The 16,774-nt window shown below is 40.8% G+C and overlaps 1 protein-coding gene across 4 annotated transcripts; it reads left to right on the forward strand.

Annotated features, from left to right (window-relative positions):
- Positions 1 to 1,277: 1,277 nt before the first annotated feature.
- Positions 1,278 to 16,642, forward strand: LOC111647463 (transcription elongation regulator 1). Of its 4 annotated transcripts, none has more exons than XM_023397068.2 (21): positions 1,278 to 1,345; positions 2,920 to 3,151; positions 4,449 to 4,601; positions 5,114 to 5,405; positions 5,497 to 5,739; positions 7,878 to 7,937; positions 9,009 to 9,209; positions 9,948 to 10,054; positions 10,928 to 11,016; positions 11,107 to 11,282; positions 11,558 to 11,639; positions 11,830 to 11,965; positions 12,124 to 12,213; positions 12,337 to 12,455; positions 12,802 to 12,952; positions 13,155 to 13,319; positions 13,674 to 13,856; positions 14,264 to 14,443; positions 14,657 to 14,740; positions 15,253 to 15,353; positions 15,868 to 16,642. In XM_023397068.2, exons 1-21 carry the CDS (start codon positions 1,299 to 1,301, stop codon positions 16,067 to 16,069), a joined length of 3,093 nt encoding a protein of 1,030 aa, XP_023252836.1. In that variant the 5' UTR covers positions 1,278 to 1,298; the 3' UTR covers positions 16,070 to 16,642. The 4 variants fall into 4 exon arrangements, with proteins under 4 accessions (XP_023252836.1, XP_023252837.1, XP_023252834.1 ...); XM_023397069.2 differs by having other exon boundaries at positions 11,107 to 11,267; XM_023397066.1 differs by lacking the exon at positions 7,878 to 7,937.
- Positions 16,643 to 16,774: the final 132 nt, after the last annotated feature.

Raw genomic sequence — 16,774 nt, forward strand, 5'->3', positions numbered from 1 at the left:
CTGATTGTCAGCCGTAATTATATTCAGACCTTATACATGTGCATAGTTTCATCCTTCCACGATGACCTGAGAGGCCAAGAGGGTTCATAAGATAAAAGACAGTCAGTTCCAAACAACTGAGATCTGCAAACGAGCAGCAGTACTTTTACACGCTATTCTGTGACACACTGGAAGCCAGCGCAGTGACCTGGGCACACATTTATCAAACTACTAAAAGTCAGATTTCTGTGTGGTAAGAGTAATTATAGCAAGAAGAAGAAGATTGAAGATTGACATTGATTTTATTTGCACTCACTGTCGAAGTATATTCATTGTCTGCACTTGTTATAGTGGTATTAAATTCTCCTCAATATATGACTGATGTCTACTAACAGTAGAATGACCTGTAGCATAATTCTGTTTCCATTTTAGACGATTTTCTATGATTTCATCCTTATTTATATACTGTATTTATACATAATAAATATATTGGATTGTTGTTAATTTCCCATGTCAATTATTCCTTGAGATTTAAAGATTTCACACAAAATTAACTTTTCTTTCCGGCAGAAAGCCTTCACCAATTAAAATACATTTGTCATATAAGAGTGACATGACAGTAATGTTTATAAAGCTTGGTAACACACTCTCTATGTACCTTGTGCTTAGAGTGTGTGGAGAAATTAAAAATCACCTGAAAGAAAACATGAATGCTTTTAGTCCTATTTGGACTGGGGCAGTGGTGCAGTTCAGTGTGTTGTGGCAGAAATAAGTATTACAACAACAAATACTGATCATGACAATTTTTTTTATTTTTTTACACATGCCAAAACTTTTTTTCCACACCATTTTTTACAGATGAAAATAACAACTTAAATAACTTTGAAAAATTTTACTGGACAAAGTTTTTTCTCTACTGGAAAAAAAATCACCAGTTTTCACAGATATATATCATTAACAGAATAAGGAACTTCTAAAAGATTATCCTGGCAGATTTTTTTCACCTGTTCTTAAATCATAAACACAGGGAAGAAAATAATTTCATCTAATTTAGAAAATGGATCACCAGAATTGTTTTCTCATTTGCTTCTCAGGGCTTCCGTACCCTGCACACCGCCTGAACACAAAAGACATCATGAAAACTTGGATCCAAGCGGACTAATGAACGCTCAGCTCAACCTCCGTGAAAAAAAATCACCATCCAATCAGAGCTCACACAGCTCCGACTGCGCTATGATTGACACCAAGATCTAGCCAATACAAAACGGAGAAATTATGAAGGGGTGTTTCCAGGAAGAGAGTGGTTACATTTTCCTGTAATGGCGGACCAGACAGAGAGCGAGACTATCGGGTTCAGCGACAACAGGTCAGATAAAAGCACATAAAGCACTAAATTGTAGTATCGGCTCATTGGAATATTAAACACAAGCTGAGATTTTATACTTAATTGTTTTTGGTTGAGAGGTTGTGGTAAACATTGGTTTTACTTGTGAATGTAGCCACGCTAGCTAACTAGCTTGTAGCTAACTAGCCTGTGTTGCCAAGCGGCTCGCCTCTGCTCTCCGCTCGTGGCACGCGGTAAACACCGGCAGCCAGGTCAAACACCGACATATATTTTCCTCTTACACTAAGCTGCTTGACTCGCCGGCCCCTGGAGTTTGTGATCAGATACGGCTCTATGTCTTAAACGTTTGTTCTGTGTACAAATGTTAATGCATAATAGCCCGCTCTAGCTAAGCTATGCTACATTCATTAGTAAGCAGGGGCGCATAACTTCACGCCCGTTCAGTGTTTTGAATGAACCGACTTTCCGTTAGTGTGTTTAGATGCACAGATGGAGTGTTTGATTTTTGTTTTGGATTTAGGTACATGTATTTACACGGCCAACAGGATACCACCATTAAGAATTCGGCATTTTAACATGTGGAATAATAAACCAGAAAGCTAAACATCGTACGACCGCATGATTGCATCTTTTAAGAACATATTTATGCAGCTCATATATATAGTACTGTGCAAACGTTTTAGGCTATTTAGATGTTTAAATTATTATCCATCACGCAGTACCATCAGGGAAGTGTTAGATCAGTCCCAAATTAATTTTGCGGCATTACAACGACCCCAAACACAGAACCTCGGATTGTAAAGAACTATCTTCAGCCACAAGAAGAACAAGGAGTCCTGCAACAGAGGGTCTTGCCCTGTCTTGTGGTTACAACAAATATTGATTTGATTTGTTTTTTTCAGTTTACTGTACTTTGTATTATTTGATTGATAAATTAGTTATTCATGGCGTTATTTCTGAAAGCATCCACAATTTACTGTTAGTGCCTAAAACTTTTGCACAGTACTGTACATTAATCAGTAGAACCATGTAATTACAAAACCATAAATGGTAAATAGTTTCACACAGTGATAAAGAAAGTTTTGTAATAATCTCACAAGTCATCCTATTATATACTGCATAACAAGCATCTGCCCTCAGTACAGTCTGTCCGTATTATTATTATTATTATTATTATTATTATTATTATTAAGAACCAAATAATATTATTTTGCATCACCTGGAATATACATATTGTGAAGGAAAATTTTGGTGCTTTAACTAACACTACAGAGCAATTACTATTATGATTTCTTCCAGAATTACTTGAGAATTGCAGCTGAAAGAGAAGCCTCCAGTGTCATATTATCATGCATCCTGATGTTATGACCTACAACTTGACAATTTTAAATTTGCCACACCTAAGTTACACTCAGGAAAACAGTATGTATTTAATATGATACCTGTCTATCCTTTTCTTTTCTTGCTCAACCTTACCTGTAGTTACAGTTACTTTGAAACATTAGAATTATTTGTAGTTTTGTGGAGTGGTTTGATAGCAAGGTCGCATGTTTTGTTAATGCTACTTAGTAATAAGTATTATCTTGTTGTGCTAGAATGGCGCAGCAGGCAGTGCGGTTCCGTGGCCCTGCCCCTGCACCTGCGCCTTCCCAGACCCCAGTGTTACGAGGCCCTCCACCACTCCTTCGGCCACCGCCACCTCCTTTTGGGATGATGAGGGGACCCCCGCCACGACCCCCATTTGCACGTCCACCCTTTGATCCCAACATGCCGCCCATCCCACCACCAGGAGGCATGCCACCACCGATTGGCCCTCCCCACTTACAGGTGACTATTTCCCATCCTTACATATACATGTTTTTCTTTGTGGAATTGAAGGGCTGAACAATTATAACTTCCCCAGTAGTGGTGTTGTGCTCAGCTGTCTATTAGTGACTTCACATAGTGCATGTTGACTGCAAGCTTATCCTTAAAGCGAAAAGAAAATCATATAAGACAATGGAGACTGACTTGGAGGAGAGCTTTCCTCCATCAGCGGATCAAACCTTGAACCTGGTAAAATAATAATTAATTATATATCATTCTGTTTTGAGCTTCACTCTGAGTGACAGTTGGATGATTTGACTATCACCATGAGGCAGAACCTTGCAGTGCATTTTCTACTGCAGTTGCTATCCCTGAATAACTCTGGGTGTTATAGGCCAATTCTGCTAATTAGTGAGCAGGACCGCTTTATGGCAACGTCACAATTTTACTGTCATGGAGCGCCTTGTTTAGCTAGTGTTTATTTGCTGTATTAGCCAAAATCACACATTCTCATCTGGTTTTTGTTTTCAATAGGTAGTTATAAAATGTATTGTTGTATTGTACATTATAAAATGTAAAATATAACAAGACATGTTGATGAGCATGATTTAAAATTTAGCACACCATAGCACACTTCCATCTATAGCCCTCTTGACACATTGACCTGGGTCAAAGTTGTGGTGATGGTCTATATGAATGGGTCAGTGTACGTCATCAGGCGGCACACCTTCACAACCTTCTCTTGACCAGGGTTTTCGCATCGGTTAGAGGCTGCTGTGTTGGTGAATTTGCATTTCTATCAAGGAATGGGAAATTAATTTAAGTGTGTGTGTGAGTGATAGAGTGAGTGAGTGAATCAAGTCCAAAGAAAAGGATAAGTCCTTCAGCAGGGATGATCCCCAGTTTGTTTTTGAATTCACATCAGTCAGTGGTGCAGCCATTTGGCGACAGTCTGCAAAGAAAATTGACCACAAAGTAAGCTTCAGTCCTTGCATGAATAACAGTGGCAATGCAGCAGCAAATAACACTGTTTTTATTATATCTTTGCCTTCCACTATCTTCTTCATTGATTCTTATACACAGTGTGATTCTATTTTGAATGATACAGTTGATGCACAGACCTCCTAATTTGAATTCATAGTGTTTAATAACAAAGGCTGCAGGCTAAATAGTCGACTTCTTATCTGACTGGCCACTTTTCTGTATCCAATTAAGTCACATTTTGTTGGAGGAAGGAGGACTCTGATGTGGTAATTTACATTCCTAGCCCGACTCCTTAAAGTTTGAAAAGTAAATGCTGGTTCTCTATCTTTTGCAGAGACCTCCATTCCTTCCCCCTCCCATCGGTAACCTGCCACCTCCTCCAGGGATGCTGTTTCCTCCTGGGATGCCTCCTGTTCCTACATCTGGAGCCCCTGCTCTCAACCCTGCAGAGGAGATCTGGGTAGAGAACAAGACGCCAGAGGGAAAGGTAAGCTGGAAGTCATGTAAACAGGTAACATGGTTGCTACAGTGGTTTATGCAGTCTGGAAAAGGTTGGAGAATTAATTAATGATTTCCCAAAAGTATAGCTCTGAAGTCTTGGTTTAGACAACATCAGCATTACACAGGGTTGTCTGATGCAAAATTTTTGGTCCGACATTTAAATATTGAGCTGAGATTGGACTTACACTGCTGATCTAATGGCGCTAATTGTTTGGTTGCACTTTCTCTTTTGAGAAACGCTGTCTCATCATACGCACACATACTCACACACAAAACCTGAATAACAAAAATCTCATGGAAAATGATCTAATTGATATCTTTATCTTTGGACTGTAAATTGTGCTGGTGTTTGAAAATGAGTAAAATTAACTGTGAAATCATTACAGAGATAGATGACAAATATAAATGTGATGCCGACCTTTACATTCCATTAATATTATTATTGTGTGTCAGCAAGTTACAAGTATTCTGTTATTCTGTTATCCTCTTATTCTAAAGGCTTATTACTACAACGCCAGGACCAGAGAGTCATCGTGGAGTAAACCAGATGGTGTGAAGATCATCCAGCAGTCAGAACTCAACCCTCTTCTTGTAGCAGGGGCTGGGGCTGCGGGTACAGGTGCAAGTGTGGGGGTGACTGCAGCTGCCAGCTCCAGTAGCGCCAATACTACAGCCAGCACAGCGGGAGCAGTAGCCTCACCTACTCAGGCCCTGTCCACAACCTCCTCCCGCACACACACCTCCAGTCCTGACTCAACCAACTCCCCATCCCCTTCTGTGACCATTGCAGGTATGTACACAGTCTAACATCAAGCATACACACATACACACATGCAAAAGCAAAAAAAAACAACTATTTTTTGTCTTTTTATCTCCAAAAGCCACTGTTGTAGCAGACCTACCCCCTGTTGCCACAGTGACTTCAACTGTTGCTGTGTCTCCAGTCACTGTGGTAACTGTTTCCACGGTGCCATCACCTGTTACGGCGGTGCAGACTGTGCCACTGCTGCCTGCAGCCCTGCCTCACAGTGTGGCACAGCCCACCGCAGCCATACCTGCCTTCCCCCCTGTCATGGTGCCACCTTTCAGGGTGCCCTTGCCGGGCATGCACATTCCTCTACCAGGTAAGAAAAGCAAACTGAGAGCAAGAAACTAACAGGCCACAATATGTAGCTGCAATCACTATGCTTCTAACCAGTTGTTTATAGATAGGTTATAAGAGGACATCTAAATGATGGTGGATTTACTGCCTGTCTAGCTGGAAGAGTTGACAATCCTTTGAGCACCAGTATTGGTTTTTTTTAACTGAGCTGATTTTACATTCATAGCCTGGTAATTGATATTGTAGGGTTTCCACTGGAAAGAACAAGGGTTTACACAATACAACATATTAAATCCAGAAAAGTAGTCCTACAGTAAATATGTCAGTGAGTTATAGTGCAGATTTATTGGTTGTCATCAGTAACGAGATGCTCATGCTTTTATTTTTTATGGATTGGAATTGGCTAGAATAAAGAAGATCAAATGGCCATCCGTACATTACTATACTGTACTGAGGTTTGTGCTTTGCTGCTCTCCCTTATGACAGTGCAGCATGTTATTTGTATATGCAATTAAAAATTAGTATGCGAGTTGGCAAAATAGACAGAAATGCTGAAGTTCAAACGCTTTCTTTGTCACTAGCAAAGAGCAGCAGTGTATAGAACATTCAGACAACTTATTTTCAGTTTGCGTTACCTGACACCTTTACCACTTAAAGTGATGAACGTTGCCAGTGGCAGGTTATATTAACTGTAACTGATTAACGTTAGTTCTGTGAGTAACTGAATAATAGAACAAAATAAAACTTGTTTGGTACCTGAACTTAGCCAAAGATCATTTGTGAGGGAAGAAACTCCACTGCACTGTTGTGAGTGTGCTGCATTTCCATAGTTTCAACAACTTCAACAGAGTGCTACGTCTTCTCTGTAGCTGACGGCATCAGTTAATCTTTCATTCATATCAGATAATTTAAGATCATCAGTTTAATGGCATTTGTATTAAATAGCTTGTGAAAAATAAAATGTGCAGAATTTCAGAGGCTACACCTGTTATTTCAGTGTGCCAGATACATATTTATTCAGCATTGCACACCTGCTGCCGATATGTTAATAAAAGTATCGGATCCGACTTGGTATCACCAGATACACTATATTAAAGGGCTAAGATCAAGACCAAAAGACTGGGACATCCCCACTAGAAAAAACAATGTTGCTTGTAAGTTAACCAGTTAAGAGTTCTCAATTACTCTGATGCTCAAAGGTTCTTAAGCTATGTAAATGTTTGTGGCAACTGGCATTTAGTTTATAGTCCCTGTGCAAACTCTGATTCAGCATTATGGGTGCAATAACTGAGGGTAGCTAGTGGACTCCAGTTCTAGTCGTCATTGGGACACCACAGGAGTGCAGGATTATTTTGACGCTAACGCATAGATTATACATGTAAATGTCACAAATGTCTCTAGATGACTTTCAACAAGATTTATCTCCTGGTAATGGATAAGTCTGTTTAGTTCAGTCAACACAGATTTCACGGGTAACATTTTGTTCAATGGTCACACAAGTGTTCAGTGCAGTGTCTTGAATTTAAATGTAGGCTAATGTAAATGCTCCTGTTAGTCCATCGTCTTTTCTGTTGCTTTTCTCTCCTCCTCTGTTATGTCTTCTTTGATTCCCTCTTGTTTTTCTCTGTCCTTCATTTTGACATTTTAAGGAAAAAGTTAATTTTGGTAATTTCCTCCGTTTATTATGTTCTTTGTGGACGAATCGTCTGGCACAATCAGAATTACGATCAGAGTGGGTAGGTCGATTAGGGATGTTGTTTATTTAGCAGATAGGTATCAGACTGAGAGCTTCCTGACTGACTTTGAGATTTGTGGTGTTCCAACATTGTGCATTCGCTCTTTAAGATCTTTTTTTATTTATTTTTTTTTACATTTTCCTTTCTTTACTTTATATCAGAATGTAGACATAATGGCCTCCGAATAAATCTTAGTACAGATTGTAAACCCAATGTACACTGTACATTCAAAATACATTACAAGCACATAAACTTCAGCAGAGACTCAGTAACTGTTGGAACATATAAGTGATGCACAATCCAAAATTTGGGTGTGTGTTTGTCTGAGTGGGGCCACACACACAAACTCTTACACACCATGGTAGCTGATGTCTAGTGTCCTGCTGTGTTCAACCACATGCTTGCTTGTCCATTGTTCTTTCAGGTGTAGCAATGATGCAGATAGTAGGTGCACCCTGTGTAAAGGCAGGCCCCAGCGCCAACGGTAAACACCCAGCCGCTCGCCTCTCAGACCTACAGTAGATGGCATGGTAGTGAATGATGTTTACATGAGTCATATGGTGTATATATGGGAACCCTCAAACAGTGGCACGGTGGTGAATGCTGTGAACATGATCCATTCGGTGTACAGTGGTGAAATTTCTTCCATTTCAAAAAAACAGAAGCAGAATATGCAGCTTGATTGTGATTATACTTACAGACTCAACACAATCAGTTTACTCTGGATTAAATATGCCATAAAACATTTCATCACCAGCATATTTTTACGATGTTGTTCTGGACAATGTAGTAAAGCCTAGTTTCCAGCATTTCCTTGTTTTTAAAACAACCTGGAAATAAAAATATTCAGCCCTCACTAACTTATGAAAGCACGTTGTTAGAGCGTTGTCCTGAGGAACTGGTAGGCAATTGTTTTGCTCTATTTACTGTGACTTGAAAATCAGCAGCCAAATTGTTCGGCCAAGTCACTGATTGTAAGGATCAGTCATTTTCTTAGGTTTGTGGTTGACTGCAAACAAGCTGAGACAGAGGCCATGTTTGTAAGGACAGTCCCATTAACGCCAGCTGCTGCTGTCTAGTAGTGTTTCAGTAGTGTAACAGTTAGGACTACATTTTGTGGTTGTCCTCTTTTGTGGCATGGTTGTGTATGAATGTGTGTGTGTGGTCACTGCTTTGTTTGTTTGTGTATGTGGTCCGTGTTTGTTGTCTGCAAGTTATGTTTAGATTGCAGAAGATTCTTCCACAAAATGATAATATTTTTTTATTCACTCACTCATCTATTAATTTACTTCTGATGACCAGACAAATACTTGCAGGGAAAGGCCATTTTAAGTTGCAGTGAATCAGTCTCATTCTGACTGTGGAGCTCACTCTCTTACCTCTGGTTCTCCTCATACATGTTGTTGATTACAAATGGTCAACCTGGAATATGACATTTCGCAAAATTACGTATGAACTAATTCTTTAGTCCACTGCAACTGCTATTAGTGGCCCACACAGAAAGGTGACTGTACGCCAATCATGGTTTGTCTCGTTCCTCTCTGACTAATGACAGGTATGCTTCCTGGTATGGGCCCGCCTTTAGTTTCCATGATGCATCCCCAGCTGGCTCTCTCAGCAGCTCCTGCCTCCATGGCCGGATCATTGCAGCTCCCTGAGTGGTCAGAGTACAAAACAGCTGATGGGAAAACATACTACTACAACAACCGAACACTGGAGTCCACCTGGGAGAAACCACAGGCTCTGGTGGAGAAAGGTAGGTACTGCTGACGAGTGCACACACACGCACAGGCTTTGTCAGGCCTGGTGTGGTGAAATGGTCATCTGTGATCCACTACGCTTAAAGTTTTTTTATTTGTTTTTTTTAAATCAAAACTCTTGTTATACTAATGAGTGCAAGGCTTGGTTCCAGTATCACTTATCTCAAAAGCTGTATCCACTCACTGCTCCTCAACAACACTGTCATCTGTCAGACACACACAAGAACCCTGGATCCATACTCACAAAATGTCATAATGGCCAATTCATACCACCTTCCACATCTGCATATCCTTGAGGGTCCACTCAAGGCCGTATGTGGACTTATATGTGCAGCCCAAAATTTATGTCCACATGGACTGTACGCATTGCAAGTACCCAAACTGCATGCTCCAGATAACGCCACAGACCCTCAATTGCAGTATGAATGGAACTGCAAGCACGTCCTTAGACCGGAGAGAAGGTTGCAGCTGTCCACGGACTTAGAAAGAATGTCTGTGCCTTAAGTCTAAAAGTGGCTGTAAGTCTCTGAGAAGTAAGAGGCAGTCGACTCACTAAGACCTGCTCACAGGCATTAATGGGCTGCAAGTAATGTGCTTCATTGCATTAGTGTTCTGTAATTCTGTATTAGTAGACGCATCATCCCTACTATCTTTCCATCACACTTTTGACCTATGGTTGGTGTTATCATGAAGTCAGTATTAAATTGCATTCTGTTTTTCTCCTCCATCTTCAGAAAAAGAAGCAGAAAAGGCCAAGGAGCGTCTGGCCCAGGAAGAAGCTGAGGCAATGGAGATGGAGGATGAGGAGAACAAAACAGAAAACACTAATAATGAGAAGGAGGTGTGTGAAGAGTAGAATATCTGACTTACCAACAAAAAACAGATGTGTTGTCTGTCTTGTCTGTTTTATTTTTATGACCATAATTGAGTACAGTATTATCAAAGCATGTTGTAAAATATATATATTTATAATAGACCAGAATGTAACAAATAAATACATCAAATATATAAAACTAGGGGTTTTCAAACCTTGAGAGTTGCAGGAGGGAGAGATGTGAGGCAAAGATGCACTGTGATGTGTGTGTTCTCAAAACAACAGAAAGTTAGTTGTTGTGGTTTGTCAGCACACACAGCTTATGGAGATACTTGAGGTACTTTTAAGTGGCTGATTGTTGTAATTTGTGCCAAAAAATTGTACTTGGGGTCAGATCTAAACACACAGAGACGATACACACATTTTTAGATTCAGCACTTTATCAGTTATCTTCAGTTATCTTAAATGTCCATAAATATTCTTAGAATTCAAAGAAAAAGACACTTCCTCTAAACTTGCCTGAGAATTATCACATTTTTAAGTTTTCCCCAGTATCAAAGTAATTTAGTCATAGTTGTCTGTACACCCATGGGTACACGACACGGCAAACTGGAATTGCTAACAGTTAATTTGACATACTTTTAATGTTTTCTACAGCATGACTTACTGAATCTATATCAGCAGTGTGTTTATATCCCCAAAGTGTTATGGGAAATGTATTTCCATTAATATCTTTTCATCTTTATTAGACTATATATTTTCTTTTTTGGGGGGGGGGGCATTTTGACACTACATAGTATATATTACTAAGAAAAGAATATAGATGATAAGATACACTGTAGTGTAACAGTTGAATGTAATGGTAATGTTGAGAACCAATTTGTCTTTCTCTCTGTCAAGGAGCCTAAAGAAGAAGAGATGACAGAGGAGGAAAAAGCCGCTCAGAAAGCCAGGCCTATAGCCACCAACCCTATCCCTGGCACACCATGGTACGCACACCACAACCCAGAACACATTATGTCTCGCCACTATAATGCAATACATTTAATGCATCCTTTTTTTTCTCTTTTCCGCCTCAGGTGTGTGGTATGGACGGGTGATGATCGTGTGTTCTTCTACAACCCGACAACGCGGCTGTCCATGTGGGACCGACCCGAGGAGCTGGTTGGTCGAGCCGATGTTGACAAGCACATCCAGGAGCCGCCGCACAAGAGAGGCCTGGAAGACGGCAAGAAGACAGGTGTGGACAAATGGAGTCAGTAACTATGATATTGAACACAGTTGTTGTTTTTTGTGGTTGTTGGGTGGCATTGATCATTTGAAGCAGTTACCTGTTCTGTGGCACTAAACCAATGGCCAGAGAAACCCAGGTGCACTACTGGTTTTTAAACAGAGCAAGGCATTTTTCTGGTTTTGTAGTCAAGAGCACAGACTGTGGATGTAAACAAAATCATTAGTGCTGCTGTCACTTCTAAACACTGTGTGCTACAGTATCTGAAGTATTCATTTTATGTCTGTGTTCGTACACAGGAATCAATAAGGAGGAATCAGAGTTAGCCATTGCTACTGAAGAGAATCCGGATGAGGAGCCAACCAAAGCCAAAAAGAGGAAGTAAGTATCCCATCAGTTAACACTATAGTACTATAAAACTTTAAGGAGTTAATTTGTTTCTCCAAGAAAATACTGCCAATGTTCGTTAAGCCTCTTCTTGTCTCGTCCTTCCTTTTTTTTCTATCTCATCTCTCTATTCTCGCTGATAATTCTCTTACTGTCGTGACCATTTGTGTCTTCACCCTCACAGGAAGGAGGATGTGAAGGAGGCAGACTCTGAGAAGGAAGCAGCGATGGAGGCAGAACTCAGAGCCGCCAGAGAACGAGCTATAGTGCCGCTGGAGGCCAGGATGACACAGTTCAGAGAAATGCTCCTGGAGAGAGGGGTAACAAAAATTTTATGCTGGCAAATTATGAAATTTTACATCGGTGTTCCGTTAGTTTGTTAATGGACGTAAACAGTTTATATTAAACTTGTGTGGTATATGGTTATAGCCTACTGTCGCTGTCTGTCTAATGCCAGCGTTGTGTCTTTTACATGTAGGTGTCTGCATTCTCAACTTGGGACAAAGAGCTTCATAAGATTGTGTTTGACCCACGTTACCTTCTCCTCAACCCAAAAGAAAGAAAACAGGTTCAGTTTCTCATCCTGTCTTACATGTTTCTCTCTCCTCCCTCACTATTACTCGTTCTCCCTTTCTCATAGTATTGTCATAACCATGAAAAGGTCTTAAGTTTGTGATTATGTCCACTTCAGGTGTTTGATCAGTATGTGAAGACGCGAGCGGAGGAGGAGAGGAAGGAGAAGAAGAACAAGCTGATGCAGGCCAAAGACGAATTCAGGAGGATGATGGAGGATGCCAAGCTCACACCCAGGTAAAGGGACAGGGACAGACCAATATCATTGGCGTGAAACTGCTGATACTCAATTTTGTGTGCTGATATTTAGTCAGACATGAATAAGTACAAAGAGAAGAAATTCTCATTACAACATTATTCTTCCGCCAGATTAGGTTTTCCTTGTTTGTTTTCTTTATAAGCACAAGTGAAAGAATACAACATTTTATTGAAGAGTTAGTTTATGATCCTCTTCACAGTATAATATCATATAATATATAATATCATAATACATTATTAGTATTTAACATAATAATTGATTTTATATTTCTTTCCCATTGTGCCGAAGACATAATTTCCTGAGATGTTTGTAACTGTTTTGCAGAACAACGTTTAGTGAATTTGCGGTGAAGCACGGCCGAGACCCGCGATTTAAGACCATAGAGAAGATGAAGGACAGAGAGGCAATCTTCGTGGAATACATCACTGCGATGAGGAAGCGAGAGAAAGAGGACTCCAAGTCCAGAGGAGAGAAGGTATCACTCAGACACAAATATCAATGTACAGCATCTCTCTTCAGAGCGGGAATGTGGTGATTTTTTATTTTAACTTTAAAGAGGTTGACGGAGCAGATGAAAGATGTTATGATGGAGAGAAGTGAAAGGTCAAGGATTCCTGCTCTCCTGCAGACCATGGTTTTTGGACGGATACCTAATTCATTTCTATGTTTGGTCCCAGGTGAAGCAAGACTTCTTTGATCTACTAACCGAGCAGCATATAGAAGGAGGCCAGCGGTGGAGCAAAGTTAAAGAGAGGATGGAGACTGACCCACGATACAAGTCTGTGGACAGCTCTGCACTCAGAGAAGAACTTTTTAAACAGTACATGGAAAAACAAGCCAAGGTAGGAGCATCCCTCTGTGTATGTCTGACAGATGGAAAGAATCACTTGAATCAGATGGGAGAGACGGTGAAATAGAGCCAACAACATGGTTTTAATTTTTATGTGCTTGTGATATCTGAACTGCATGAGAGCAGCTGTAGAGTTACTGTTCAGTTGATCACATCATCTTGTTGTGCTCTCTTCCTTGGCTTTGGTTTATTGGGATCACCACCACCAGCTGTTCATCTCTGCATAACTGCAGTGGATGGAAAAGGCCTTTTTTTGCCAATTTTCTGGAGAATTGGATGGAAACTCGGCTATTGTTGACCTCAGGTGACTGATGAACTGACAGACCATGTGTGTCATCTCCCACAGAGCGTGGACATTGAGAAGGAGCGAGAGTTGGAGCGACAGGCTCGTATCGAGGCCAGTCTCAGAGAGAGGGAGCGCGAGGTGCAGAAGGCCCGATCAGAACAGACCAAAGAGATCGACCGTGAAAGGGAGCAGCATAAGAGGGAGGAAGCCATCCAGCATTTCAAAGCTCTCATGTCTGACATGGTGAGACGCTCTGCAGATTTTTATTTTCCATTGAAATGTTATGTGATAACACAAATGGTATGATATGGTATTTGAATTTTCATTAAATCCTAATCTATTTGTTTCATCACCAGTTTGTAAGACAAATGGGGAAGAAGCAATTGATTTTAATCATTAGGACAAAGCATAGTTTAATCTCCATTCAGAGTCCATGCACAAACACGTCAGATTTTACAGATATGATTTGACTGCAGTCATTGGAGCATTTTCTAAACATTTCAATATGTTGACAGAAGCACAATTTTACCTACTTAACTAAAACCATTATAGTTTGACTTTTTTTGCCAGAAACTTTGATCCCATGGAGCATTAAATGGTATTTACATTTCCTCTGCATTTAAATAGTTTTTCGTTCATTCATTTCTCAGGTGCGTTCTTCAGATGCAACGTGGTCAGACACACGTCGTAACCTGCGGAAGGACCATCGCTGGGAGTCGGCGTCGCTGCTGGAGAGAGAGGAGAAGGAGAAGCTGTTTAACGAACACGTCGAAGCTCTGGCCAAGAAGAAGAAGGAACATTTCAGGCAGCTACTGGATGAGACCAGCATGGTGAGAAGTAAAAACATGAAGTGAGAAAGGTGCTAAAAGCAGTGTCAACAGCTGGGAAAGCATAAGTGCAAACTTATGTGTGCACACATGTGCAGCTATAACCAGAGAGGCTGGAAGGAAAATTATGCTCTGCAGTTTTTTAAATGTCGTCTGTTTATGTTTATTCAATTTGATAACTGATTATTTATTAACAGATTTTTGTTTGTGTCGTAGATCACTCTGACAACCACGTGGAAGGAGGTGAAGAAGGTGATCAAGGAGGATCCTCGCTGTATTAAGTTCTCCTCCAGTGACAGAGTAAGGTCTTTAATGGAGAACCTTCCCCCTGTGTTATTTAGTTTTACAATTTTACATGATAAAAGATTAGTCCCTTTCTAGCAATAATTTATAGGTGTTTTGTAACATAAGTTATCGGTAAAAAAATACTGCTAGGTTAGTCGAAATGACAGCAGCCCTCAATCTTTCCTTGTTATAGTTAAATCGGTTTCCAGCTCAGTCCAGTCACTGCTCTCTTTCAATACCTCAACTGAAGCATAAATAACCATGATCTAAACGACATCTGTACACTGTTCCACATTTGTGGGAGAAGCTGATAGGCAGGTTCAACAAAACATTGGAGGATATGAAAATGCAGTGTGGATCAAGTAGATTACACAGAAATGTTTTCCGTCAGCGCAAAGACAGAGTGTGTGCAGGTCTTAAAACTCTGAGGTGCCATAAACAGTGAAATTAGTTATAATTTTCTTTCTTTCTTTACACGTCCATGTTATCTGAGTTTTGGTGTGTGATGTGTTCATCTGTCTGTGTAGAAGAGACAACGCGAGTTTGAAGACTACATCAAAGACAAGTACATCACAGCCAAAGCTGACTTCAGAACCTTGCTAAAGGAGACAAAGTTCATCACCTACAGGTCTGTACACTCAGTCACATACTACATATGCATAATCAAAACTTTAATTAGTGTCAATAACAGCATTTAAAAATAATATTCTGTTGCATGTACTGTGTATTTAATATGAATAACCTGTTGTGATTGCAGCCCAGAAATATTAGATTGTACATTTCACAAATTTCACATACAAATGTAAATGTGAAATTTGTTCTTTAGTTAATTTTTTGTCCATAGTAACTTGGAAGATTCTTGGAAGCTGCAAACATGTAGATGATACAGATTGTGATGGTGATAAACTCTCCTTTGACACATTTTGTGTCACTTTTTTGACCAGTTAAAATATTTGAACTAAAGTGACTTTGTTGCATAAGAAAGTCAGACAGTAGAAAACGGTACCCAACGAAGACATGAACCAAAATCTGAACAGCAGCTTGTTCTTAAATCTCCCCCTGAATGCTCGGTGCACAGGGGATACAGTTTATAGTATCACCATCCTGCCTTCTGCCAATCTCACATCCGCACTTCCCCCCAGGTCGAGAAAGCTGATCCAGGAGTCAGAGCAGCATCTGAAGGATGTGGAGAAGATCCTTCAGAATGACAAGCGGTACCTTGTTCTGGAGTGTGTCCCAGAGGAGCGAAGGAAGCTCATCATGTTCTACATTGAAGACCTAGACCGCCGCGGCCCGCCTCCTCCCCCTACTGCCTCTGAGCCCACACGACGCTCTACCAAGTGACCAATCACATCACCTTCTCGGCCGGTGCCCTACTCCTCCTTGCCCTCCCTTTGGCCAGAGCATGACCTCCCCCAACACCCCATGAACCCCGCCCTCCAGGCCCACGGTTGGCCTCGCAGTGTTATTACTGGGGGTGATGTTGCTTAGAGATGTACCATAGAGATGAACGGTTAAGGTCTCTGTGTTATGTCGCCTCTTAGCCCTGAAATAACCCTGCATTTAAGGCAACAGCAGGGAACAGAGGTTACCTGATCTCAAGGTGACCCTTGACCCCTCACCTCTGACTGACCACATTAGAGGGAGAGAGGGATAGTGATGAGGCTGCTGCCCGAGCAGCCACAGAGGTGTAAGATAGCTGATGTAAATGAAGTTGAGTGTGTGTGGGAGTGCGTCTGTGTGTGTCTGGGAGTGTGTGTGCATGTGTCTGAGGCGTCCTTAAGCCTTACAGCTCCACTGTGCCAGTCATTGTTTCAGCGGCTCAGTGTGAATGTTAGTTTCTGCTCAGTGGTTTACTCCGATGTCGCAGCAGTTTCTCTGTTGAATGAAATAAAGGCAACTTCCACTGTTTTTCAATATGTTTTCCTGTGGGTTTCTTTTCTAAAGCTATTCTATACCATTACTGGATGAAGCTCTGGAACTAGATATATAGAGGAAATAGTCCTAACCTAAACCCCTCTCCGTTTTCACTGGGGAATATGGCCACAT

This window comes from Seriola lalandi, unplaced genomic scaffold, assembly GCF_002814215.2.
Source record: "Seriola lalandi dorsalis isolate HSWRI2012SDOR001 ecotype SW California unplaced genomic scaffold, Sedor1 jcf7180002054995, whole genome shotgun sequence".
Classification (NCBI taxonomy): Eukaryota; Metazoa; Chordata; class Actinopteri; order Carangiformes; family Carangidae; genus Seriola; species Seriola lalandi.

Coding starts and splice junctions, on each gene's coding strand:
- LOC111647463 (XM_023397068.2), top strand. CDS start 1,299: ATGGCGGACCAGACAGAGAGCGAGACTATCGGGTTCAGCGACAACAG. Junction 4,602..5,113: donor ACAAGACGCCAGAGGGAAAG/GTAAGCTGGAAG, acceptor CTTATTCTAAAG/GCTTATTACTACAACGCCAG. Junction 12,456..12,801: donor GATGCCAAGCTCACACCCAG/GTAAAGGGACAG, acceptor ACTGTTTTGCAG/AACAACGTTTAGTGAATTTG.